Source organism: Vulpes lagopus, chromosome 14 (genome assembly GCF_018345385.1).
Source record: "Vulpes lagopus strain Blue_001 chromosome 14, ASM1834538v1, whole genome shotgun sequence".
Classification (NCBI taxonomy): domain Eukaryota; kingdom Metazoa; phylum Chordata; class Mammalia; order Carnivora; family Canidae; genus Vulpes; species Vulpes lagopus.
The window spans coordinates 21,375,769-21,403,300 of record NC_054837.1 but is presented as its reverse complement, the minus strand read 5'-3'; the positions used below and the strand labels follow the sequence as shown (position 1 = coordinate 21,403,300).

The 27,532-nt window shown below is 48.0% G+C and overlaps 1 protein-coding gene across 1 annotated transcript in view; it reads left to right on the top strand.

Moving 5' to 3' along the window:
• SRRM4 (serine/arginine repetitive matrix 4) overlaps window positions 1-27,532 on the top strand; it is a 149,695-nt gene that overhangs the window by 115,723 nt on the left and 6,440 nt on the right. The window contains exons 5-9 of the mRNA XM_041729160.1: window positions 2,276-2,302; window positions 4,082-4,132; window positions 7,474-7,572; window positions 10,388-10,544; window positions 23,611-23,915. Coding sequence (XP_041585094.1) covers window positions 2,276-2,302; window positions 4,082-4,132; window positions 7,474-7,572; window positions 10,388-10,544; window positions 23,611-23,915 — 639 coding nt within the window. The remainder of the gene's footprint in view (window positions 1-2,275; window positions 2,303-4,081; window positions 4,133-7,473; window positions 7,573-10,387; window positions 10,545-23,610; window positions 23,916-27,532) is intronic.

Here is a 27,532-nt window from a genome sequence, read left to right as displayed (position 1 = left end):
CCCGTGTGGCCAGTCCCGCCACAAAAAGACACTGAAGCCCTCTGTCGTGTTTCTCATTCCAAATTCCCAAGGAAAGGCCTCTGGTTGGTCCTACCCATCCTAGAGGATGGGATTGTGTAAAACATGGCTTCTGGGATTGTCCACCCTTACGGATGGTAGTTAAGGGACTTTGTGAGCTGGACACACATTCCAAAAGGTGCCCACTCCATGCGTGCACACGCAGACACACACACACACACACACACACACGCACGCACGGGGGAGAGGGGGGAATAACTGAAAGAATGTACACCAGAGGACTCAAATCTGTGGTTCATGGGCCAACTCAACATTTTATAATCAGGAGATTGTGCAATGAAAAAACCCAAGTTTTCCAGTTCCTCTGTAAAATCAGCAGCTCTGTATTCATTGGACCAATTTTCCCACAGGAAGTCATTGACTAGGCTCAGGGGTTGCTGTGCATTTAGACAGAGCGTAGGTGCTCTGTTTTGCTACAAGGCCCCACGGAGCCCCCCTCATTTACGAAGCCCGCTTGACCCCCTGGGGGCAGGGAGTGTGAAACTTCCTGTATAAGTTATTTGCTGTGTTTGGCTGTGGATGAGTGGGAAAGAGTGATGTGTATCCTCTTTTTTGCTTATCCGCATCAGTATTGGGTTACTTGTGCCATTAGACAAGCACAGTAGAATAAAAGGTTAGAGTTCATTTGGTTTTCCTCCCCCCTCTCATTCCTTGTTCAAAGTTGCCTCAAAGTGGCTTTTCCCAAGCCAAGAGTGTGGTCATGTCTCAGCCCTCATTGCCAGAATGGTCTCAGCCCAGTTTGGTTTTTCACTAGCTATGTCCACTGCCTGCCCAGACATCTCCACTGATGCTGAGTCTTACTTAACACAAGACGTGGGCAAGCCAATAAGTGAAAGGTTGTTAATTTGGTGTTAGAAAACCTTCCCAACATGAGGTCTCCTGTGGAGGCAATGCCCTGCCCCTGACTGAGACTGCCATCCTGTCACCTTCCTATGCTGACCATTTGGTCCCAATTTGGGAGACCTTTCCATATCCAGATCTTGGAAATCAAGTGGCTTCTCACTCATGAAAAAGAAACCATGCCAGAAGGCAGGCTTTTTCTGCCAGCCACAGCCAGCCCAGGAGGGGAGGGGGGGGGGGGGGAAGGAGGCCCATCACTGAGAGATTAGGAGGGGGAGATACTGTTGGTGATCCTTTCCAAAGCACCTACCGAGCACCAGCCTACTTCAGGCCCAGCTTCTCCAAGCTCTTGAGATGTTGGATTAATGATAGTTGACTTTTTTGGAAATAGGAGCTTAGGAGCAGGGGAATGCTTGGAGATTTTTCTGTTTCTCCTCTCAATCAGCATGGCTTCAGGGCTAAAATAAATAAATAAATAATCCCATTTTTCACATACATTTATTGAATACCCAGTATGTTTCATGAATGAGGAATCTAGGTCCTGGGAACAGTCAGTGACCAAGATCCAGCCCTTGGCCTGGAGTTGCTCACATTCTAATCGGGGAGATGCATAATTATAATGTGCAGAGGTCTGTATTATAAGGCTAAGCTCAGAAGCTTACCCAAGCTTACAGGAGTGGAGGGTTGGCACCGACCAGCCTGATGGCATCAGAAAATGCTACAAGAAGGTGATATCTGAGTGGAACTCTGAAGAATGAGCAGGGTGAGGCTTTGTGACCTTGGGCAGCTTAACCAACTTCTCTGAGCTTCAGTGTCTGTAAAATGGTATTAGTAGAACTTCGCAGGGTTTGGGTGAAGATTGAGTGGGACTGTGTGTGAGAGATGCTTAGCACAAAGCCTGGCACCCATTAAGAGCTCCACATACAGGAGCTGGTTGTCCTTGATGAGGAGGAAGATGGTGATGAAGAATCCACCACTAGGGAGAGAAAGGTGAAGGTGAAATGGGGATCGAGGAGGAAGCAGAGGACGCTGGTACGTCCCCTCACCCACCCCCATCTGAGATAGACATGGACACTTTAGGGTGAGATTTGAAGCACTGGATGTTTTGACTGGAAATTCAAAATGGTCTTATGAAATCTGTGAGAGGAGGAGGATTTGCCAGTGTCCTGACCCCCTGCAGCATGATCACAAATACACTGAGACGTTTGTCCCAGGAAGACAAGCCTCAGCTCACCTCTATTTATTGTCTTTTCTTCCTCCCTCCCTCCCTCCCTCCCTCCCTCAATCCCTGTCTTCCTTCCTCCTGGCTCCCTTTGCCTCCCTCCCTGCCTCTCTTCCTTTTGGTTCCTTTCATCAGGTCATTCTCCAAGAAGAGAAGGCACAGGTAAGAATCTTTTCGCCTTTTTGCCTCTGGCTGCTTGCTCTCTTTCCTGCTTTCGTAACAAGGCAGCTTCTGGGGTCAGTTCTCTGTCTCCATCTCTGTGCTCTTGGGCATGCCCCCTTCATCTTCCTGGGCCTCAGTTTCCTCCAAAATGAAAGCCTGGGGCTGGTTTCCATCTGGGCAGATGGTCACTCCTTGACCAGCCCCCACCAATGCCCCTCCCTGGAACATCGCACTGCACTGGTCCACTTGTTGAAATCACTAGCTGAAATCCTGGATTGGGGCGTATAGGGAAACATCAGCCCCACCAGCCTGCCAGAGCCTCCCCAGATTGTAGCCAAGTGACAGAGGCCAAGTCCCACTGTACTGGAGACACGAAGTCAGCACAGAGAGCTGTCACTGACAGGGTAGTCGCTATAAACTGGATCCTGCGCCAAGCCCCTGCCCTGTGTGTGCGGGTTTAATCTCTACTGGTCTCCACCATAACCCAGTACAGTGGATATGTTTATTATTCCCATTTTACAGATGAAGGAACTGAGATTCAGGCAGGAGATGGGACAGGCATGTCCACACACAGTCAGGGGCACAGGCAAAATTCAAACCCAGATCTGTCCGACAGAGGACCAGGACACCCTACCGTGGTGTCTGAAGTAACATCCACATCTAGAGCAGTTGGCAGAGTGCAAAGTCCTTTTGTTTATCCAGTTAACAGGTAGAGAGTGGTTACCAATGTCATCCATCCCCTCAGCCCAGCAGCCTGAGCAATGGCCCCACTCCACGGTCAAGGAAACCGGGTCTTCCAGAGGACAGGTAACTTGCCTGATGTCACACAGCAAGTAGGCAGCAGAGCTGGGGCATGAACCTGGATCTTTCAGCGAGGCCCTGGGCTCTTCCACTGCCCAGCCTGAGTCTCAAACGTGGAGAGAAACCACACAGCTCTAACCTCAAGGTGCAATTTCAGTTGGATGAGTTGGATGAGGTTTTTTCCCCTTCTCCAGGACCTAGACCAGTCGTGCCTTCTTGGTGACTCTCCAAAGCCAGTCTGGCTTGAACTACCAAATAGCATTCACCCCCTGGGGCCTCCACTGGGGGATGCTGGGAGCCTTCCCACTCATCACGGTCCATTGGACGCATACCCCAGCCCTCTGACTTAAAAAACAAAAACAGATACTTAAATATCCATGGCCAGAACGTTTGTGACTCTGCCAAGCTTTGTGAAGCTTCAGAGTATCTCCCTGAACATTCCATCCTTCTCTCTTATAAATTAATTGAACATCAGTCTGTTGAGCATGGGCTCTGGGGGTCCACGGTCTGGGGCCACATCCCAGCTCCCCTGTGTGATCCTGGCCAAGCTTCTTCGCCTAGCTGAGGCTGTTTCCACGTCTGTAAAATAAGTCCGTGTTAAACATCCCTCTCCCCGTGGGTTGAGGGAGAATAAGACTGCTGACAAAAAGGATTTAGCAGACTGTTCACTCTACTAAGTCCTCCGAAAATGGCAGGTATCCCCTTTATTCACCATTGCTCTTACTAAGCTACCGCAGCTGGTCATGCCCCCCACCCCACGCACCCCATTCTCGGTCAATGTGCGAGTCTGTGTCTGTGGCTGAACCTGCCGGTCAAAGTCAGCAGCAGTGACTGCTCTGGTCTCGGAAATGATTCGAGTCTGTTCCCAAACTGCCTGGATCTGGTGATCACTGTGTGTTAAGCATTTTAGCTGCTCGTTTCTTTTTACCTGTAACTGGAATTTTGCATCTGTCAATTAATTGGCCATTTCTTCTTTAGCTCCTCAAGCCCAAAAAGCAAAAGGAGAGATGAGAAGAGGCACAAAAAACAGTAAGTAGAGACCACCTGGAACATTCTCTCCAGTTTGGGGAGGGAGGGGAACCTGGCCTCATAACAGCTGGAGTGTTGGAGTTGCCAAATAAACAGGGAGACGGAGGCGGTGGGGAGGGTGAAAGGCACAGGAGCAGGGAAAGGACAGAGCCTGGGATGCACTGCCCTTGTGGGTTTGGGTATATGCACAAGGGCGTGTATATGATGTGTGCGTACCTGTGTTGTGTGTGCATGAAAGTGAATGTTGCACCTCTGTGTGCCTGGCGGCCACCGTGTATACATCTTTATGAAGGACACCTATGTGTAGTGTGCACACTGTTTGTAGATCTCTGTACATCTTTCCATCCTGCAAACGTTTGTGTGCCCATGTGTACCAACATATGCAGTGGGGGCAGTGTGTGTATGGTATATATTTGTGTTCACACGAATGCATTCTGGGTGCTCCTGCCTATATGCAAGCGTGAAGGCAGACAATGTGCCAGTAGGTGCACTGTCTCCTCCCATGTGCTAATTCTCTGCACTCTGTGTGTGCACTGCTTATTTACCTGTGTGCACCATGCACGTGGAGGGTGCGGGGTGGCATCTCCCTGTGCACACAGGTGGGCCATGTGTGCATGAGTGGTGATGGGGACGTGATCACATGCGAGCACAGGTGTGAGTGTGTGTGTCAGTCTGAGCCTTGGCTGCTGGGCTTACATCATGGAGATAGCAGTGAGGCTCCTACCCCTGGTCTCGGGGCCCCAGCTGGTTCACGGTTTATGGCTGGTAGTAGAAATTCAAATCAGCTAGTGCTGCCTGCAGAGTTCAGTTCCCAGACAAATTAAAAGTAAATGTGGTTACAACCCACCTACTTTATACCCTGCAAATGTTTAGTGTGTGTGTTTTCCAATCAACTAATATTTTATCTCCCGCCAAGGAGCTTCTAAAGTGAGGATCAAAGGCAATAGGATGAAAGGCAGTTGGCTGTTGGGGAGGGAAGAGAGGAGGCAGGGATGCAGAGGGAGGGCACCCGGCTTTGTTGCCCAAAGGGTCACTTCATCCAAGGTCAGTGCAAAGGAGGACATTTGAGCCATCCCCACAGGGGGCGTAGGGAATGCTCCAGAAGGAAGCAGTAGAGCGGAGGAAACAACTTCCAGATCTTCAGGCTTGTTCAACTCAAGTCAAAAGGCAATCATCGGTCACATGTATTGAGTTTGCATTCATGCTAAGCGCAGACAAGACTGAGTGCCTATTCTCAGAGGCCGCGGCATCACTTGCCCAGTGGGGCTGCAGTATAAACAGAGCCAGGGGATGCACGTCGACTCTAAGAGCGCTGGCAGGAGCAACGAGGGGATCATCACTGAGGCAGGGACTGTCCACTTGAGGGCGGCAAGGTGGCCACCCTCCCTGGTACCAAGAGCTGGATGAGTCCAGAAATTGCTAGGTTACACAAGATTTTAAAAAAAAGAGTCAGGGCAGCCCGGGTGGCTCAGCGGTTTAGCACCGCCTTCGGGTCAGGGTGTGATTCTGGAGAACTGGGATCAAGTCCCACGTCCGGCTCCCTGTGTGGAGCCTGCTTCTCCCTGTGCCTGTGTCTCTACTTCTCTCTCTGTGTGTGTCTCTCATGAATAAATAGAGTCTTAAAAAAATTTTTTTAAATAAAAATAAAGAGTCAGGAGAAGGAAAAGCAAGAAAACAAGACACCACTAAGATAAAAGATGGCTCTTCTTGCCCAGGCCCATGCCAGGGCTGCTTGAACAAGCGACCACTGGAGAGACCCAGCCTCCTTGGATTCAGCATCCCGTAGTAAGGATCTAAACCATGGCAGGCCCTGGGCTAGGCCCAAGGACAGAAATTAGCCAATGTCTCCAGCCTCAGGGTTCCCAGCAAAACACAGGAGCCAGACACGGGGCAGGTCACGGCGAGGAGAAGGCTTGGTGGTGAGCAGGGGCGTCCCACAGGAGGAAGTATCTAGATTGAGGCTAAGGATGGAGTTAACTGTTCCAGCCTGCAGGTTAGGCAAGTGGTTTCTTCATCTGGGAAAAAAAAAAAAAAAAGAACCTACTTCATAGGTTGTTGTGAGGAAGAGATGGGTCCGTTTAAGGAAAACATTTAGACTGTGGTGCCTGGCAGGCGGTATGCGTTGGGGTGCGGGCTACCTGTCATCATCACCATCGCGAGGACGTCGTGAACTGAGACATAAGTGAGCCAGAATACAGGAGTTGGGACTAGCTCGAGTCTGCCCAGCCAGGGCAGGCGATGTCACCCAAGGAAGCTAGAGAGCTTTGCGGGGGCTGATTCCTCAAGGTCCTTGGGGCTCAAGATGAGAGTGCGGACTTGACATGAGGGCAATAAAAAGATTTAAAGCAGGGAAGGAATATGGTCTGATTGTCACATTAACAAGATCTGAGTCCTTTGTTGGGGATAACCAGGCTGCCTCCCGATAGAGCCCTCTCTAACTCCCACTGGCTTCCTGCCTTGGCCCAGACTATTGACATTCCTTGTACATCCTCAGTGACCACTGCCTCTGCTGCTAGTACTTCTGAGCCCTTATTATCATTTAGGAGGAACTGATGTAACCTGTAATAATATTCTTATTCGTGGTCGTGGTGGTTGTTAATCGTTGTTATAATTTTTGTTGTCAGTGATGCTTGTAACCCTGAAAGTAGGCTTTTGACTCCACGTGAAGAATCTGGACTTAATTTTCCAGGTCTGAGGTTATAAATTGGCAGCCCAAAGGCCTAATTTACTCTGCAAATGTGTTTTTCCTTGCCCCCAAAACAGTGTCTTTTTTTTAAAAATGAGCTTCCATTTTAAATAGAGATATTTTACATAAAAATCTGTATTTCTCCATTCACTTGAAAAATTAGAAGATCCACTACCACACCAATATTCTGGAAGCACAGCCACTTCTTTCTTTAGCTCTTGCCTGACTGATTCACACATGATGGTAGCTGACGAGACTGAGACTCCTACCTTAAGTGGGAGAGAGGTGATGAGTGGAGGTGACACTCCTGTCCAGATGTGGGCTGCCTCAGGGCTGCCTCGGCAGGCTGGGAGTCTGAGTCACCCACGCTGGCTCCTCCAGAGGAACCCTTGCCACTCACTTGTGTTCAACACAGCTGGTTGGAGACCCCCAAACGCCCAGGCAAAAAGCGGTGGTGATGCAGGAGTGGGGGGGGCAGGAGGAAATGCCTAACTTTGGAGGGACAGTGACTTGGGTACAGAGGATGACATGTGTCACAAGATCAAAATCTCTCTCTTCCTCTCTCCCCATTTCTCCCTCTCCTTCTCCCCTCCTCCTCTCCCTCTCCCCCTCATTCCTCCCTCTGACTCACTCCCTGTCACCCCCTACCCCCAAGATCACGAAGCCGGCCCCGAAAATCTCACCGCCACCGTCATCACCATTATCCCTCGAGGTCCCAGAGCTCGGAGTCCCGCTCCTCAAGCTGTGAGAGCAGGTAACCACTTCTCCCCAGGGAGTCTCCCCCCACCCCCAGCCACTGTCCAAGGGGACAGCCCCTTGCCTGGCACCGTCAACACCTCCCTGTAGAGAAAATGACCCCCTCCACTACCCTATGAAGTAGTTACTGTTTCTCTTCCCCATTTTAAAGATGAGGACACTGAGGCACAGAGAGGATAAGAACCTGTCACTTGCTTAGCTACTGAGTGACAGAGCTAGGATGAAGCTGGGGAGGCTGGCTCTGGACTTGGCCTTCTCTCTCAGGCTTGCTCTATGCACAGAGAAGCTGAGCAACCTGGGAAAGGCCACACAGCACAAAGTACCTTGTTCTGAGGCCCTTCTGAGTCAGGTGACTCCTAACCTGGACCCTCTCCGTGCTGACACACTGGCCATCCCAGCCTGAGAAGGGGAAGTGGGGCTCTCCCACAGGGGAGAAGAATGAAGCATGGGGGTGTGTTAATGCTGATGTTTGAAACCCCTGACATCCAGCGGACACACCCAGGCCAGCTTCTGGATGCCGGAGGCTGCTTTGTCCTTTAGTACGTGCTTCCCACACACTTAAATTGGACTTAAGTTTCTTAATTTGGGGCTATGCATTCGTGTCACCCAAGGAGATTTAAAAACGTCACTGCCCTGGTCCCACAGCATCCCAGTTAAATCAAAGTCTGGAGGAAGAAGCAGGAGGAGGGGGAGGGGGAATATTGGTCTAAGTCCTACTCGGGACTAGAGTTTCAAATACATTTCCTCTCTACATCATCCCATTAACACCATGAACCAGACCAGGGCTTCTCCACTTTGGCTGCACTCTGCAGCCAAAAATGGCTGGAAAAAATTTTAAAATACCAATTCCTGGATCCCACCCTCTAGGTGTCCTGATCTAGTTGGGATGAGGCAGGGCTGGGGCAGTGAGATTTTTAAATCTTCCCCTCGCAATGCAAATGTGGAGCCCAGCGTGAGAAGCGTTGGAGGAAGAGAAAAACAGCCCCTGAGGTGTGGGCTGCTATCACTGGGACACCTTGGTGTGCTGAACACCGGCAAATGTAAAGAGTGTTGACATCAAGCAAGGTGGCTCTGCGACCCTGAGTGATAAAGACAAGAGGAAGATCCCTCTGTAGTCAGGTCAGAGCCCAAATGGAACAGGAACAAAACACAAAAGAGACCCAGCATCTCTCTATCCTGGCTCACACGGGAGACTGCTCTTTCTTTACCAGTTGGGGCTTTAGCCTTGGTCTAGGCTCCAAAATTTATGAAGAGGCCCAATCAGAGTATCACCCCCACTTAAGGACAGCATCCAATCCAGGACAAAGCCCCAGTGCCTTCAATGCTCCTGAAAGTGGGGCACCTGCCACCTGCCCATGATAGGCTCTTTCTGACACTCTTGTACAGGGACATTCTCCACTTCCTGCGGAGTGTGCTCCCCACCACCACAGCGAGCAGTGAACACGCTTATTCAGCCACCGGCTCCTGGTGGCCTCTGTCTGGAGGGCATTGGCTCACTGAGCTCAATTGCATTACTGATGCGGTACAGCTGACAAAACTGCATCTTGGTGAGCAAAGATGTCTATCTGAGCAAGGTCATGGCGACTGACAGTGTTGGGACAGAGACTCAGCTCCAGGTGACTCAGCCAGAGCCCTTCACCTCCAGCCGGGGCCGAATCGCTTTCAGCAGCTAAGCCCTGCTGGCCTAGGTCAGAGGATGGTGCGGAGAGCTTGGTGCTCGCAGTCTATCTTACCTCTTCGGGAAGTGCCTACCTCTGCAGACCCCAGCCTTAGTCCTCTTCCACGGTCACCTTTTCTGGTGGTGCTGCTGCCTGAGCTCTCCAGTGCCTGATGGGCCGGAGGGACACTCCAGCAGGCATCAAAGCAACCTGAGAGCTGGCCCTGGGGCCACGCACACCCAGTTGAAATGATCCGGAGGTCCCAGAGCACAGAGGGACATTCCACACTGAGAGGCTCAGTTCCTACTGGCTCAGAAAACCCTACCCCAGCCCTGCTTCTGCCACTTTGCAAAGCTTTGTGACTTCAGGTGGGTCCCCAAACAACTCTGAGCCTCAGCTGCCTCATCTGTAAAATGGGAAACACCTGCCTTGTTTATGTTGCATCTTCAAGTTGTAGAGAGGACTGAGAACTACCCTCAGAAGGGATTGCAAATCAATGAGGTGTTACTTTTATTTCTACCATGGCCCAGAGCTGCCAGGCCAACAGAGTCTAACTATACCATTTGTAAAGAGTCAGAGACTCCTTTGCTTTCTCCTGCAGACAGGGCAGCCCGGGTCTGACCAGCTTATAGTGTCTGACCACCCTTGTCATTTTTCCAGCTACTCTTTTCCCAAAAGTTTTGGGTGACAGTCGCTGGGATGCATCTGTTTTACAGATGGCGAAGTCACATATGCAAAGACATACAGATACGCACAGTCATATTTATAGACAAACACAGATGGACACACACCCAGACATACACACACAGTCACGTACAAACATACTGATAGACCGTCACACATACAGCAAGGACATGAAACCAAATGAGGCTGGGATGTTTTTTGTCTTCCCAGCTGCATTCCCAGGCCCCCAAACAGAGTCAGGTACATGAATAAACCTTTGTGGAAGGAACAAATGAGAGAACAAGCTACTGAATGAAAGAGCAGGTGGGAGTGGCGAGGGGGGGGGGCAGATAGAGGGATAGATGGAAGCACACATAGTTCATATAAACATCCCCAAACACATTCCATAGTCCTCAGGTCCTACTGGCCCTACAGCCAGCCCTGTGCCACACTCCCCTTCCGAAGACCCTCTCCTCTCTCCCTGGCCCCCAGGCACCGCGGCAGGTCCCCCGAGGAAGGGCGGAAGTCCCGCCGAAGGCACTCCCACCGCTGCTCCAGGACCCTCGGCAAGGCCAGCCCGGAGGCCCGCTCCAGCCACCCGCCCAGCCAGCCCCTCCAGATGCTCAGCCTCCTGTCGGCCAGGGGTGTAGTAAGTATTCCACACGGCCTCCTCGGCCAGTCTTGGCCATGACACTTGGGGGAGATGGAAGCACAAGTTCAGGGCAGTGTACGTCACATTTTAATTCAGCTTCGGGCAAACATGCCACTGGCTTTCAGCCCTCATTATTGATTAACCAAATGGTCATTCACCAGCCTTTGGCAGCACTCGGTTGGGGTGGGGGAGAAGTAAAGCTAAATACCCAGGCTTTCTATCGGGGAAACATTGAAAACTGCACGCTGGTCTCCAGAGTGACATCTGCAGGAATGCATGTGTGAGACACCCATAGGAGGTTTCTTTGGGGAGGAAGGAAAAGAGGGGGTCTTTGATGTATCCGAGGCATTCCGAGCTTTTCAGTGAAGTCTGTATCTTTGATGCCAGCTAGCTTGCAGCATTGATTAGCAGCTGGGATTTGATTTCACCTATATAAACACGGCCTTGAATGTATATGAGGATTTTCCTTCAAGGAGCTCATAGCACTTGATCTGGGTCCTCTCATGCATCCACACAAGGTCTCAGGGAATCGAGGGCATGGCTGCTCTCATTGGTCCCTTCCACAGACGGGACAGAAAAAGCTCAGAGAGGTTACTTTCTGGGGTGAAGCCTCAGAAAAGGCTCAGAGAGGTTACTTTCTGGGGTGAAGCCACAGAGCAAAGCAAGAGTGAATCTGATTTAGCAACCCACCATTGAATGGAATCATGTGATGCTTTCTCAGGTCAACAAGGAGGAGCCGGAATGTGACTTCAGACAGTCTGATGCCAGGAAGTTTCCTGAGCAAGGGATGTAGGGTTGGAGCTGAACTCAGGTCCTAGCTTTGCTACTCCCTGGTTGTATGGCTTTGGGAAAGTTACTTCACTTCTTTGAAACCCAGTGTTCTCATTGGTAAACATGAAATAATACCATTTTCATATGGGATTGTTGGGATTTCCAGTAAGATAAAGTATGCAAAGGCCTTTTGTTGATGCTAAAAGGACAGATACACAAACGAGAGGAGACACAACATTGACATAGCCTACAATCGCAGTTGGCAGCTGGAAGGGACCTATCTCCTCTAGCTATGAGTAAATCTGAAATTTTCAGATGAGGTGAAAATGAGGAGAAGCTTGGGGTGCTTGCAGGAAGGTCAGAAAGGGAAGGTGATGATAAACACTAGTTGGTACTATCTGATGCAAGTTATCACCTGCAGTGCATTCTGAGAAGCTCTTCTTTACCAGTTGAGGCACCCTGTGCCTCATTTTGCCCAAATCCTCTGCCCAACTAGAACCATTCGCAACATTCCCAGGCGCCCCCTTTGTAGAGCTGTCTTGTGGTTGCTGGATATTTTGCATTTCCTCCTCTGCTGATGTCCTATTAAAGGTCTTTTCAGGATGGCAGAGAGTCTAGAGGTCTGGGTGGGAGTCTTGGCTAGACTAGACAATTCCTTCTACCCCTCCCGGCCCCAACTTCCTCACCTGGAAAATGGGCATGACAGTCTCATTTGTCTCTCAGAGGAATTGTTGTGAAGTTAGAAATCAATTCAAAATAAAAGCAATTTAAAAATAAATAAAAATAAAAGCAATAAGAGTTAGAGAACTTAAGTGAGTCAAAATCACCCAGTCATTCTGGTCCTGGTATTTGTGGCCCCACTGGTGGCCCCAACTGGCCCACTTGGTGGCCCCAACTGGCCCTCGCTAAAAAGTGCCATTGGGAGCAGCTGGCTTGTTTGATCACCTGCCTGAGATGGTTTCCTAACAGGCTTGGTTTGTCAAGATGTTGCAAAAGGCTGGACATTCCTTAAAAAAAAAAAAAGAAAGAAAGAAAATGTGTGGTCCTCCCATACCAGCTGGTGAGGAACCAGATTGGCTGTTGGTTCTTGAAGACTCAATGTTTCCCATGGGCCCAACCCCTATCAGAAGAGCTGAAAGCTCACCCATATCTAGAAATGCCGGGCGTTAAAGAGCTCACCTAGCACAATGCCCTGATTCCAAGAAGGGAAACTGGAAACCTGAGACTCAGAGAAGAGAATGACTTCCATGGGCTATCACAAGTCAAAGTCATTCAAAACACAGTGCTATGATGATGCCATCAAATACTGGCTCTGAGCTAGGGAGAGTTACTTAAATCTTTTTGAGTTACTGTTTCCTCATCTGTTAAAAAAAATGCAGAAAATAAGTCTTTTCTTCAAAAAACCCTGTTGTTAGGACAAAAGCAAAGTAATGTTGTGAAATATTGGGGTCTGGTGCTTGACACAGGGGAAAAACTCAGAAAATATCTGTGGGTGTTACAACTACAGCATTCTGGGTGCTTACCAACCGTGGGACCTTGAGCAAGTTCCATAAACTTCCTGTGCTTCAGTTTTCTCTAGATCTGCAAAATGAGGCATACAATGAGACCTGCCTCGGAAGAGGCATAGTGTGGAGATTCAGTGACTTAATGTAACTAAATGTTTTAGATTGCAACAGGCAAGTGGGGAAATGCTTCATAGTCACTGCCGATAATAGTAGTGGCAGCAGTAAGAGTAGCCATGGAAATAGTAGTGGGGCAGCGACAATAGTTAGCAGCACTGGTAGTAGTAGGAGTAGTCATAGTAATCATAGTATGGCTCCAGGCCCGGGCTAGTCAGTGCATGACTTGGGACCAGGGCCAGGGCCCCCGCTTCCTCTGCTTTCAGCTTCCTCCATCCCAAACAGCAGCTGCAGCCCTAATGGCTAGCCCCACGCTACTCATAGTTGCCTGACTTCTGGGGGCATCAGATACCCCCAAGTCTAGCCCTCCAAGTGCCCTCCATGCTAGACTCTCTTCTCCTCTTCTCTCCTGCAAAAGGCAGAGATGGATGAAGATGCCAGGTTGGACCAGGTTTTCCGAGAGTCCTGTCCCCAGGATTTTCCTGAGCTCCCTGGTAAAGAGAACAGCAAAGTCACTGCCCCTGAAAAACCCACCCAATCATTCATTCAAATCTGCCAGTTATCTCCCAAAACATCTATCAAGGGTCAAGCTCCCCCATGGCTCTCAGGATCTGGTGAATATAGAAGGGCCTGTGCCTTCTTAGGAGAGAGACAGACAAAGTAAAAACTACAAAAGACAATGCACCACAATTAATGCAGAGATGCTGAGATGGGATAGGAGGAAGCAGGCAGGGAAGGGATACCAGGGTTAGTATTATGTTAGGGCAGAGAAGGCAACCACTGAGAAACTAGTGATGAAAAAGAATCAGGCAGAGGAAGCAGGAAACGGAGACTGGAGTCTGGGATGGAGGTGGAATTCCAGAGCAAGAGATGGGGTTCTGGGGATAAACAGGAGCCTTAGCACAGAGGGTCTCCTACACCCTGGTTCCTGACATACTCCACTGCAGGTATTTCAAATGCACTGCTCTTTAAAAAATCAAAGACAGGCACATTACATCAAGGGGCATATTTGCATATATGAATATGCAAATTCAGGTTGTGTCTTATTGAAATCCTAGTTGGTGAGCTAAAGATAACCTGAAGCCCTCTTGCTCAGTCAGAGCCCAAATCCAAATGGAGGGTCCTAAGGAGATGATTTAGGGACCCTTCACAGCCTCATTCATGTTCTTTATCTCCACTCAACCATCTCTGTTCAAGGCATCAGGGAGACAGAGATGAATAAAACACTCTTCCTCAACCCCAGAGCTCAGTCTGGTAGTCAACAGAAGGCTGCACTACAGTGAGATAAGTAATTAGGGCTGAGATTGAGTCAGTGAGCACCAGGTCCTTCCCGGTTGTCAGAATATTCCAAAACTTGTGCGCTAGTTGGCTAATAGACACTGTCACCACCCTACCCTCCAAGTCACCAAAGCTACTCCCTCCCTCCCTCCCCTGGTACCTCGGGACTTCCTCACAGTTCAGCAACTAGAAAGTGCTACCTGACAGCCTTCAGTACCAAGGCCAGCTACCTTCGGATGGGGCAATGTCCATCCTCCCCAGTTGCTGAATATCCAGGCTATCCACCCTGGTGGTGATGGAAGTAAGTACAATGTAGAGTAAGACCACGGAGAAGGGACAAGACAATGCTGTCTCCATGCCTGGGAGGAGACAAATAAGGGAACATTAGAGCTGGGCTTTGAAGGATGAGATGAAATGGAGATAACTAATGAATAAAAGGAGAGGGAGATACCTCTGTGTACCGGTACTTTTGTTAGAATAAAGGGACAAAAGTAAAGTGACATTAGAAACTATCCCATACTTTACGCAGTGGTTGTTGTTGCTATTTGATCCACAAAGCAGTTCTTTGAGATAGATACAATTATTACCACCATTTTCAGACAGGAAAACAGGCTCACAGAGCTGAAGTGACTTCAGTAGGTGGCCCAGTTGGGAGGAAGGAGAGCTGGTGTGAATCGTGGCTTGTGTCTCAGAAGCTTCCTCTGATAGCCAGAGGACCAACTGGAGGACAGAGGGGTTAGTGGTGCCAAGGTTTGGCCAAGCCCTTTCCCTGTTGTCATGGGGCACGGAGCTCTCTGTCAAGTCTGCCCTTACTGGAGAGAGAATCTGGAAGAGGGCTGATCACAATGGAAGCTAGACCAAGGAGAACTGCGGGCTCCTTTTCTCCCCCTTTCACCTCCAGCTGGGGCCAGTAGTTGCCATGTATTCCTTCCCAACAAAAACCTGCAGATCCCATGACAAGAGAAGAAGAAGGAGGAGGAGGAGGAAGGGAAGAATGGGAGGAAGAGAAGGAAGAAGGAAAAAGGAAGGAGAAACAAGAGGAAGAGGAGGGAGAAAGAGAAAAAGGAAGGAGAAAAAGAAGAGAAAGGAGAAAGAGAAGAAGAGGAGGAAGAAGAGAAACAAGAGGAAGAGGGAGGAGAAAGAAAAGACGACAGAGAAAGAGAAAAGGGAGAGGGAGAAGAAGAGGAAGAAGAGAAACAAGAGGAAGAGGAAGGAGGAGAAGAGGAAAAAAGAGAAAAGGAAGAAGAACAGGAAAGACAGCAGAAAGAACCTGGGGTCCATAAAAAAGAGCCTTGTGAAACCTGTCAACAGGGGGAGGCTGTAGAGGGCACTGAGGAAGTCATGGGCTTTGAGGCAGAGCCGTAGACTCTGGGGTTCTTGATCTTGCCTCCTTAGGCGACCCTGGGTAACAACAACAACCAAGACCAACTGAGCACCTACCATGTGCCAGGTGCTAGGCTGAATTCTTCACCTGCGCCACCTCATCAATTTCTTATAATAGCTCTTCAAGGGAACTTCTACTAATATACCCATTTTATACTGAGGAAGCCATGGCCTAGAACAACTCAGTGGAAAGCAGCTAAATGAAATGGAGAAATCAGGATCCAAACACGAAAGTGTGCCCTCAGAATCCATGTGCTTAACGACATGACTTCCCTTGTGTCATTTCACTTCCCTGGGCCTCAGCATCCCCATCTATACTTCGGGCTAATAATCATACCTATTTCATAGGGTGGTTGTGAGGATGGAGTGAGTTGAGGTATCCATTCATTTTAAAAAATTGCATTCAGCACCTACTGTGTGCCAGGCACTCTTCCAGGTGCTAGGTGAACAGCAGTAAACAAGACAGACAAGGATCCTAGCCTCATTCAATTTCAGTTCTGTGTGAGCAGTTTCGCCCAACGCACAGGACATAACTAGCGCTCAATATGCAGTCGTTGCTAGCGTTATTATTTGTCATCGCAGTGGTTATATTAAGCTTACTCCTAATCATCCTAGATGTGATGTTTTTGAAGTATCTCTGGGTTCAAAAAGCTTAATCATATCTACAATCTGAGGTGAATTTCAGAATAAGCCTAGGAGAAAGATAGGATGAAAGGATGCATCCCATTTTGCAGACAGGGAAAAGGAGGCTAAGGGAGAGCATGTGGTAGCCCCAGCCTTCGGACCCCGATCCAGGCTCTCACACATTCTGCAAAAGCCTTCGAGCCCTCGCTCAGCCAAGAGGCTCCGCGTGCCACACCATTCACTGCAGTTGCGAGCAGAGAGGGACCAGAAGAATGCGGAGGAAGGGCGGTATGAGACGGGCACTTGTGGGACCTGTTGTGGGGGTGGTTGTTTTTTAATGGAAAGTGGCACAGCATTGTTAACTTTTACTTTTACCATGTCAGTTCAGAATAAAAGAAAAGCACCATTTTCTATCACGAAAGTGACATCTTACCACCAGAAGAGGTGGTACTGACATGGCCTCCGACGCAAGGATGAGCCCTTAAATCAAATGCATTTAGCTGGATGAAAAACTCATTACATTGAACTTAACTTGTCTCCATTTCAATTTGGCCTGGTGCAAAATTTGTCTGAGTGGATCCATATGGAGATTGAGAACCCGTACGCTGGGGGCAGCAGGGAGGACTTCAGGGGAATGTTAGCCCCAGAGCTTGCCATCTCCCCTCAACTTCCTGCCTGGGCTGGGGACGGGGTGGTGGTGGCAGAGACGGAGGAAGCCAGGCCACCAACTTGGGCCCAAAGTCAATTGCAGTTGCACTGCCCCATGGGATCGCCCCAGCCCTGAAGGACTCCCGTCATCTTCTTGTCCCCACATCCTGCCTCCCCTCACACGGACTCACAAAGGTCAAGGAACCCATTCTTTTTCTGTCTTCCTAATTAGTGTATAAAGGAAGATGAACAACAGCAAGGAAAATAAACTTAATGTCTTTGTGAAACAAAAGGATTTTTTTTTTTAAGGAATAACCAGAACCCTCTAGCAAAAAGCTCTGCCATGCAGCTCTATATTCACATGAGAATTTCCAGTCCCCCATATGGCAGGGAGGGGAAAAAAATTTATAGCCATCTCTCTCCATGGGGCCATTTGAAGCTCAGTAAATGGACTTGTTCAGTTTAATTGGAATTCTCTTCTTGATTGTATTTTTGTAACCTATTAGGCCGTGCTGCCTCTTGATCTCAGAATTCAGCTGAAATTAAATTTTGAAGTGTAAGTGAGAGGTTGCCTTTTTTCCCTGTTCTTGATTAAATAATGATTTGAAACAAAAACAATAAATAACAGTGCCAGCTTCCCTGGAGGGCTGAGAGAGACTCCCAGTGAAATGCCAGGAGCTGGAGTTTGTGGTGGGGGGGATTTAATTACTTATTAGAAAAACCCATGTGTTAACATTGAGTATATTAAGGAACAAGGAGATGAGTCAAGCTTATGGTTTCAGGAGGGAAAAAAAATCGGAGTTTCACATTGGAGGGGGCCAAGGGAGTAAAGGGAAAATGCTTGTTTGCTTTCTTCCAATGGCCATGAGTTTGTGAAATACAGTTTGTCCTTAGGGAGGAAAAAAATCTGAGGTTAGGGATCCTGATCCAGAAGGGAGGATCTTGTCAGGGTCTGGATATGGCTTAATGGCTTTGGTCTCCTGGTTCCTTCCATTGGCAAGAGCCTAAGAGGGATGAAAAGGATTGAGATGGAGAGGACGGAGCAATCCATTTCATAGTTCTGGAAGGGAGAGATGGAGCATACAGGATTCACTGTGTTTGTGGTGCTTTTGGAGTGGTCAGGGTGGCAGCAGACACTTAGAACAGAGGGTTATAAACTCAGATGTCTCAGGGCCCAGCCTTAATAAATATAAGCATCTGGGATCACAGAGGGCTGGGGGCCAAAAAAATTTACGCCCCGCCTAAAACGGGCAGCTGCATTCTCTCAAGCTGATTCTTAGCGAGCAGAAATGTGAACCAAGCATTGTCAGATCCTATTCTTCAGCACAAACTAGAAATAGAGCTGTTATGTGAAACTACCCCATTCTACAATGTTGGCAACTAATTCAAATTTACTGTCAAGCAGGCTATGTATCTAAGTACATATATACTCAGTGGGCTAAAGAAAACATGGCTAAAGCAAAACATAGCTTGGCCTGTTGTTTTTCCAATGGTGATTTGGGATGTTGAAGCAGGCACTGTTCATTTACATCCCTTCACACTCTCCACTTCAGGGCACAAGGCCAGCTCCCGCTCCTGGAAGATGCTCTGTGGCCACCAAAGACTACTTTGCTTGGCCGTGCAGCAGTAGGAGCACACTAGAGAAATGACACCCACTGGGTGCAGCCTTCAGTCTATGAGTGGTGGAGAACTGGTGTATAAATATCCCAGCTCCCACCTTGGTTGGGTTAGTTCCTCACTGGCTTCCAGAGTGTCCTCCGGCTGCCTTCCGTGATAGCTGGTTTGATAACCTATTTTTCATTGGCTCTTCTCCCTCATCTCATTTCCCCACTCCCCTACAGAAGTTCCTTATCCTCTCAAATAAACTACTAGCATTCAAATTCCTGTCTTGATTTTGGGGATAATCCACATTAAGACAATTTTTTTTTCATCTTGTAATTAAACAGATCTTACAGTGGCTGAGTTTTTATGCCAAGCCCCACAGGTAGGCCTTTGTGAAGACAGAAAAAGAAGGACAAGGCTGATATGGAGGAAGGGGTCAGAGTAGACCAAAGAGGAGTGCCCTGGTATGAGGGCTCCAGGTCTTAAACCGGGGCCCCATGTACCCTGAGGGCATTGTTCCTGGACAACCGTGGGTATAGAATGACTCCTCCTAGCAAGTATCTTGAGCACCGTTTTGCAGCCTAACCGGGAGGACAGGGGCCAAGGTCAATTAATGCCCAACAGATGAAGATCTCTTCAAAAATGAATTTTGAGAGGGCTGTTATCTAAATGAGGAGCAAGGAGGAGCCATCTTCTCATGTCAATATCGAGTGGACAACTGTTGACATCTTATATGAGTGAGTACTTGTCTAGGAAGGAGCAGAGACAAGAACACAGAGGCCTCCATTGTCTGCCTATCATGAAGGTCACCTGTGCATTATCATGGCCATCACACACCCCAACACACACACACACACACACACACACACGCATTCTATCTTTGGCTCCCCTCAATATCTTTCCTCATCTTTGCATAGAGTGAATAGAGAGCTCTGGAGAAGGTGGAGTCTAAAACTAAGAAGCAATTAAACTATCCAGATGAGTCTGGCCAATGGAGCATTGTTTTCTAACGCCTGACCCAGAAGGAGCACCTTTTTATAATCTGAACAAAGTATGAGCTAACAGCCCTATTATGTGCAAGTGGCCAGATCCAGCCCATTTTCTAAGCTTACCTCCTAGAGTAGTAGAGAGTGGAAGGGAAGTGAGACCACCAAGCATAGTTTGTTTCATCTGGAAGTCTTCTCAGAACTGGAGCTTTTCATCTCAGCCTGGAACTTAGGCTTTTGAGAATGCACCTAGGACTCAGTTTTGAAGTTATCTCTTGATCACACAGCCAACCCTGAGCTGGTCTTGAGACACCAGCCTTCAGCTAATAATCCACCTAGTTTTTTTAGAACTATTTTGAATATGATGGAGGCCAGTCCCTCCTTTAAAAAGCCATCAAATTCCCAAAGTTGGCAGTTACCCAGTTGGACCTCCCCAGGGTCTGATGACAGCCATTTCACCACTGAATTAAGTTAGGATGGGCCCAGGCTCCCAAGTTCAGTCTTGTAAGGGGCTATGGAGCAGCTTTACTCATTTAGCCAGATATAGTGAGCACTTACTCTGTGCCAGGCACTGGTGGTTACTTGGGTATAGTACCAAACTGGTCATGTATGGCATCTGTCTTCAACAAACTCCCACTCAGATGGAGAGACAGGCAATAAAACAAGCAATGTTACCCCACTGAGTAACAGTGCTGTGGCACACAGAAGCAACTCATTTTTGAAAGAGTGAACGAATGAAAGGTCAAATGAATGAATGAACTATGGAGTGTTGTGCCATCCCGATCTGGGGGATTACAGAAAGCATTCTGGAGGAGGTGATATATAATATGGAGGATGTATAAATTTAGCCGATATGAAATGGACTAATGGGGAAGAGTATTCTAGGCAGAGGAAATGGCATGTGCAAATGGCCTGGGGTTGGGAGAGCAAGACATAGCAAAACCAAGAAAATTCTAACCGATTGGCTTAGGTTGTAGGGGCCACCGTGGGGGTATGTGGAAGAGATGAGGTCTGTGATCTGAGTTGGGTTGTAAAGGATATTGTCACCCATGCTGAAGAATTTATATTCATCAAAAGAAATGAGACTTTTAAACAAGCCGGAGATATTGGTATTTTCAGGCACTAGGGTTAACCCAATGAGAACATTTCAGAGGACCTTTATCTCTGTTTTCTCTGTATAAAGCATCTTGCTTTAGTTATAATTACACATGTTACACGTGGATAATGGTCATGGTCAGGTGGAGACATGCTGAAAGTGTATAAGTGAGCTCAGGGTATAGGGATGAGAAGGTGAACAGGGCAAAGTTCCCTTCTGTTTCCATCAGCCTGGAGGGGCCTCACACTCAGGAACTCCTTGCCCATGGGGACCCATGATGCACCAGGACAAATGCTTTGAAAATTGGCAGTCAGGGCTGGGAACAAGTATCCGGGAAGAGGAAGGCCAGTCTGGATGCCCCCAGGTAGCAAGTCAGTTATCATGGATAGAAAATGGAGGCCATTATACTCACAGGCCCCTGGTTCCCTCCAAAAATGGCTTGCCTGATTCACTTGTGATATTCTGACCACCAAACATTCACCATTTCCGAGGCAAAGATTATCTGTACCAATCCTTGGACCAAGGCCCAGTCCAAGAGCCCATCAGACCCCATGACGCTTTCTCATTCCTGACAGAGGTGGTAGAAATAACACGTGTTGCCTTTGAACTCCCTGAGGTGGGGAAGATCAGCTTCCATACTGCAAATAGGAAGATAAATGGAGGCACTGAATGGGAACAGGGCCTTTTGCGGTCCCTTGTCTCAGACCAAAGCTCCCCAGATCACCAAGCACATTAAGTGGCCGCTGTGCTGGGTAGAACTAGGTAGAGCTGGACCATCACTTTGTCTGCGTGCAAAGCCTATGGGAGAATCCACAAAGGAAGTGCCACCTCCCCAGCCCAAAAGCTGACATCCTGAGCCGCCAGTTTGCTGTTACCCTCGTAGTTCTGGTGTTTCTGTCTCACCCTCATGACCAGCTGCTGAGAAGGCAGAAATGGTTCTCTAAGAAAGCCCAAAAGTCCCACTCCTTTAGGCACAAGGCACAAGGAATAAGGGGTATGAAGGAAGCAGACTCTTGATGGTCAGGCCTCACTAATATTCATGGGGCCCAGCGCAAGAGTAGAGAAGGAGGCCCACATACTAGATATCTGAATGTTTATAAGTCAAGCCAGCAAACATAAACACAATATGTTCTCCTATCTTGGCAAACATACCTTTAAAATGATCCGGGAAGTCCAGGTTGATTTTAGAATCTCAGTCCCCTCAGAGCGGCTGGCAATAGCATGGCAGTGTGTTGTGGGGGACCCTGCCTCAAGGCCCTGGTCCCTCCCTTTCTCCTCCTACCGCTCCCACCAACCTACACCATGGGCCTCCCACACATGCACGTGGACACCTCAGCCTGAACATTAAAGCTCTGTCCAAATGGCCACCCTTGGACCTAAGAGTGTGCAAACCTGAAGCAAGGTGTGTCCCCAGGAGAAGAGATCCATAGATGAGCCTGCAGAGTCCCTGGCAGGGGCTCAGAGGCCATTTAAACAGAGAATTCTGGGGTCTCAGCTACCCATAAGGTAGTCTCAGGGGAAGTGGTTTCCAGGTAGTATCCTCCCAGCTCCACAGATTTCTTGCCTCATAAGGATGGTAATTGCTGGAGGAGGCCCAGGGCAGGAGTCCCGCTTGCCCATGGCTAAATAAGCATAGTACTGTTGGCAGGGGCCAGACCAGACCCCCTGTGTCATCACAGCTGTGACACTGGTCTGAATATCTAAAGAAAACCATCCACTGCTTTCCCAAGGGCTGGTTCCACCCCCTTTCCTCCTCCATCTGTCCCAGATTAGATCCAAACAGGACTCTGGGACCCCCCCAATTCCCATTCACCCCAAAGCCAAATATCCAAGTGCCCCCCCATCCCAAAGCCCTTTGTCACAAGCACACACCCTCTGGATCTTGACACATAGAAGGAGGCAAATCCTAGCACCCACCCCCCCACACACACACACACACTGCATCTTCAGCAAGGGTTTCTTGATCCAACTTGGGCACCAAGGGACGAACAAGGTTACCGTTGATGGCTTGAGGTCCCCTTGCTGAGAAAACCAAATTGAAGTGATGCCTCAACCTCTTAGGAACACTGCAAAAAACCAAAACTCAAAGCTCAGAGCCAAGTGTGAGGGTGTGCAGAAAGGTGTGTGTTTTTTCTTGTCAATTTCGACTCTAATGATGGACTGACGTTGCCCGCTCTTCCCTTTCTCTTACACCTTACCTACGTACTAAAGGAGGAGCTCTTGCTTGGTAAGTGGATAAAATCCGCAAAGACATGAGAGAATTTATTAGAAGCCACTCGAGAGCCTTAGCTACCTTCTCCAGGGGGAAAAGGACACACACAGATATCTGTAGAGAGCTTTTGTTTTCGTTTGTTTTCAGTCAGACTATTTGACTTCCATTTTTTTTGTCCCCCTTTCTTTTCCCCTTTAGTTGAAAAAGACCAAAATGTCATTTTGTGACCTTGACTTTATATTAAAAAAAAAAAAACTCTCTTTATTTCATTTCTTTTCCCCATGCGATATTTGTGTAGGGTTCTATGCAGGGAACTTTTTATTTAAAAAAAAAAAAAGTCAAATTCGTTTGAGGATTTGGTTGAAGTTTAAGATTTTGGCTTTATCTCTCTCTTTTGTTTTTAAGTTAAAAGATACATGTTTTTCATGCCCATGGTCCCATTTCTTTTCCCCCTTCCCCTTCCTTTATTTTTATTATTGTTTTAGGTTAAGGGTGTTACACACACCCCCCTTTCGATTGAGTTGTCACTTTTGTTTGAGTTAATTCATTAGAAATTAAATTTTGTATAATTTCCTTTTTCTTTGGTTTAATCTGGATCGCATGCTTTTTCTCTGCATGATACCTAAATCTTCCAGTTATTCTAGCAGGGGGTAAAAAAAAAATCTCCTTTCTGTGGAATTCTTTCAGGAATTTGTGCTTTTGTTTTTTTTTTGGCGTCTCTCTTTCCTCTTCTCTCTCTTTCCTTTCGTTACAGTGCATCATGACGGTAAACATTTCTTGGTTATTTAGACACAGCACACAGGCCCAGTGATCAGCAGTGTCCAACGGGTGTTTTTGCTTTCAGATCACTGGGTCGGGGTCTGCAGCTGACCTCTTTACCAAAACAGCCAGCCCGCTCACCACCTCCCGAGGACGCTCCCAGGAGTATGACTCAGGCAATGACACCTCTTCACCACCCTCCACGCAAATCAGCTCAGCCAGGTCGCGGGGTCAAGAGAAGGGGAGCCCCAGTGGGGGCCTAAACAAAAGCCGGGAGCTCAACTGTGGCAACACATCGGATTCAGGGAACTCCTTCACCACCTCCTCACCCCAGAACAAGGGGGCCACTTTGGAGAATCTCTCCCCTACCAGCAGGGGCAGAGAGTCAAGGTCAGTGTCACTGAGGTGGAGAACGGGTGGGGGGAGGGGCGATATGCCTTATCTCCACTATCTCAGTCTTTCACCCTAGCCCTATACCCACCTACTTCCCACCCCTAACCCAGGAGCCTTTGATTTGCGAGAGAGAAAAGACTCAAACTGGCAAAAAATTCTGGGGGGGGGGGGCATGAGGTGGGGACAAGGACATCAGCTTCAGGTACACCTTGATCCAGAGACTCAAAAATACATCTTTGAGAATCTGTCTTTCCCATTACATCTCTGTTCCTTCTCTGCTTCCTTCTCTATTGGGTTCATTCTCAAGCAGATCCTCCTAAAGCATGGGAACATGTGCCAAGCAGCATTCACATATGCCAACCATTCTATCGGTTTAGCCAGCCAGTGGAAGGAGAACACTCCTTTCCCCAAAATTTAGCAAAATACCAGGGAAGATTCTCATTGTTTCGCCCATGTTGGGTCATTTGCCCACCCTTGGACCAATCACTCTGGCCCAGGAGATGCTGTGCTCTTGGCAAGAATTTGTCACATGCCACCATCAGAGTTCATGAGAAGTCTTCCCACATACACAAAATGTAGGGGATGTCTGGTTCTCTGAAGGAAAAGTCAGGATACTGATATCAGGAAGGATGGAGGCTGGGCAGGCAAAAAGTTTTACCAGTAATCTCAGGAGAAAGCCTAACATTAAATTCATTTAAAGTCCCTGCTATTTAAAAACATTCAAATGCACTGAAAACTTGTGTCAATACAGAAACCTGTTCCTGGATGTTTATAGCAGCTTTATTCATACTTGCCCAAACCTGGTATCAACTAAGACATCCATCAGTAGGTGAATAAGCCGTAGTACATCCACACAATGGAATATTACTCAGCATTAAAGAGAAATGAGCTATCAAGCCATGAAAAGACATGGAGGAAATTTAAATGAGTGGAAGAAACCAATCTGAAGGCTACATATGGTATGATTCCAACTCTATGATATTCTGGAAAAGGCAAAACTATGGAGACAGTAAGCAGATCAGTGGGTAGAGAGAGGTAGAGAGGGCAGGTGATAGGGAGGGATGAACAGGTGCAGTACGGATTCTGTACGACACTGCAATGGTGAATACATATTCTACATTTGTCAAAACCCATTAAGTTCACAAGAGTAAATGCTAATGGAAACTGTGGACTTTGGGGTGGTGGGGTGTCAGCGGAGGTTCACTGTAACAAATGTATCGCTCTTGTGTGGGATGTTGATAGTAGGATGGGTTGTAGATGCACAGAGTACAGAGAGTTCCCATAGACCTGCAGCCTGTGTGTGAGCGTGTGTGTGCACATGCGCGCACACACCCATGTATAGTGTGTGTCTCTTAGTGCACTTGCTAGATGCAGTTTTCCTGCAGAGAACCCTTCCGTGCAGTTGCTTATGAGCCAGTTATAATTCTACTTCATTACCCCTTACCCTCTCATTCAAGAAATCACAGCAAAATGCTAATCACTGAGGATAATGTCACAATAATAGCTAGTAAAAATCGCTGATCATTTACTCTAGATCATTCATGCAGTTACTTATCCCTCTCCTGGTTATCAGGTACCTCTGATAAGCCAACCACTCAGCTTGGTGCTGGAGAAATAAAAATAGCATGATCCTTTTTCTCTGGAGCATATAATTAATGAGGTAGATGCAAGAGGAGTGGAAAAGGTTTGCTGGTACATCCTGCAAGGCTAACAGTGGGGTCTTCTTTCTTCTGGAGGTGGGAGCCTGCTTTTGTTCGGGGTGGCCAAGATGTCAGGATGATAGCCAAAGCCTTAGCAGTGAAGCAGTTAAAGGCTGCTTTAAGGACAGAGCGCCCTTTCTTCCCAACACGTAGCCCACTTCAGTTCTGGACAAACAGCTTGGCTTCCACATGTAGCCTCTGGTTTGCCTGCCCTAGGACATCCCTGGCCTCAGTTCACATCCAAGCTTGCCTAGGAGCTGGAGCTGGGTCAAACCAAACATCAGTGTCTCCAAGAACAGACAGTGAAATTCCCGGATGAGAGAGGGAGGATGAGTGTCTACCTTTATACGCCAGAGCAGAAAAGAAAAAAAAAGAACCAGAATAGCAATAGTAATAACAACTGATAATAACAATGACTGCTAATATGTGTCGGGCCCTGATTATATGCGAGGGTCCACACTGAGTATTTGCCATGGATAATCTTCCTTAACTCCTCATAGAACTTTAATGGGATAAGTATTAGCATTGACCTCTTTTAGCTAGGGGAAACTGAGACTCAGAGTAGTTAAGAAACTCAGTTAATAGGGGACAGCACTGGGATTCAAACACAGATCTGTCATAGCACTGAAGCTAAAGTCTGAGTGGCATCTAGCTGTTACCTGCTTCTTTTAATCTACACGGACAGCCAAGTTAAATAATTTAAACTCAGCCTTTCATTTTGAAATACAAATGATCTCTAAATTCATGATTATTTATGTCATGTCAGCAATGAGCAGAGGGCTGAATGGAAGAGACATTATCAGCTTTAAATCCAGGGAACGGGGATCCCTGGGTGGCGCAGCGGTTTGGCGCCTGCCTTTGGCCCAGGGCGCGATCCTGGAGACCCGGGATCGAATCCCACATCAGGCTCCCGGTGCATGGAGCCTGCTTCTCCCTCTGCCTGTGTCTCTGCCTCTCTCTCTCTCTCTGTATGACTATAATAAATAAATAAAAATTAAAAAAAATAAATAAATCCAGGGAACCTTGGAGAGTGAAGGTTGGGGACTGATGAGGTGACAGGAACAGGGGCTTTGAAGCTGGACAGATCAGGGCTTGAGCCTCTGGGTAGACTTGAGGAAGTAACTAACCCTTCTGAGTTTTCTCTTTAAATTGGAGAGGCTAGCACCAATTTCCTGAGGTGGTTGGGAGGGCATCCATGACAATATGTTTACTTCACAACTATTTATTCATGACCTTGGACAGATGTGAGATGCTGGGATACAGTATCTAGAATCGAGTCCTCTCCCCCAAGGAGTTCAATGGCCAAGGGGGAGGAAAAGAAAAATGTAAAACCAAGTGAGTTCTTCCAGGGACAGGGGATGCATAGAGGCTAGGGGCTGTGGTAACATATGGAAAGCCACCCAACTAGATGCAGGGAGATGTCAAGGAAAGCCTCCCAGAAAAGGTGTGGTCAAACTAAAGTCTGAACCATGAATAGTTATTGTCAGGTGAGGAGGGGAAGGAAGAGGGTTCCAGGCAGTGGGAATGTTCTAAAGCCTGGAGACAGGGAAAGAACAGGCCTATTCCAGGACAAACAAGTAGTCTATCATGGCTGGAGTCAAGAGAGGAAAGTGCCAAGAGGTGAGACTGGAGGGGTAAGCAGGGCCAGATAATGATGAGCCTGGAAACCATATTAACATGATTGGAGCTTGACTCTTGGCTCAAACCAAATGAACAGGTCCTTACTGAGAACCCAACGGGAGCTTCACATGGCTCTAAGCAGGGTGGGAATACAGAGGACGGGACCCTGTCATTGGGTGATTTTGAACAACCCTTCACTCTTTTTGGGTCCCAATTCCCCCATCTGCAAAATGGGCTACATCAAAGCTTCCCAAACTTGAACCTCCTGTATGGCCCCTTGTTGATTTTAATCAC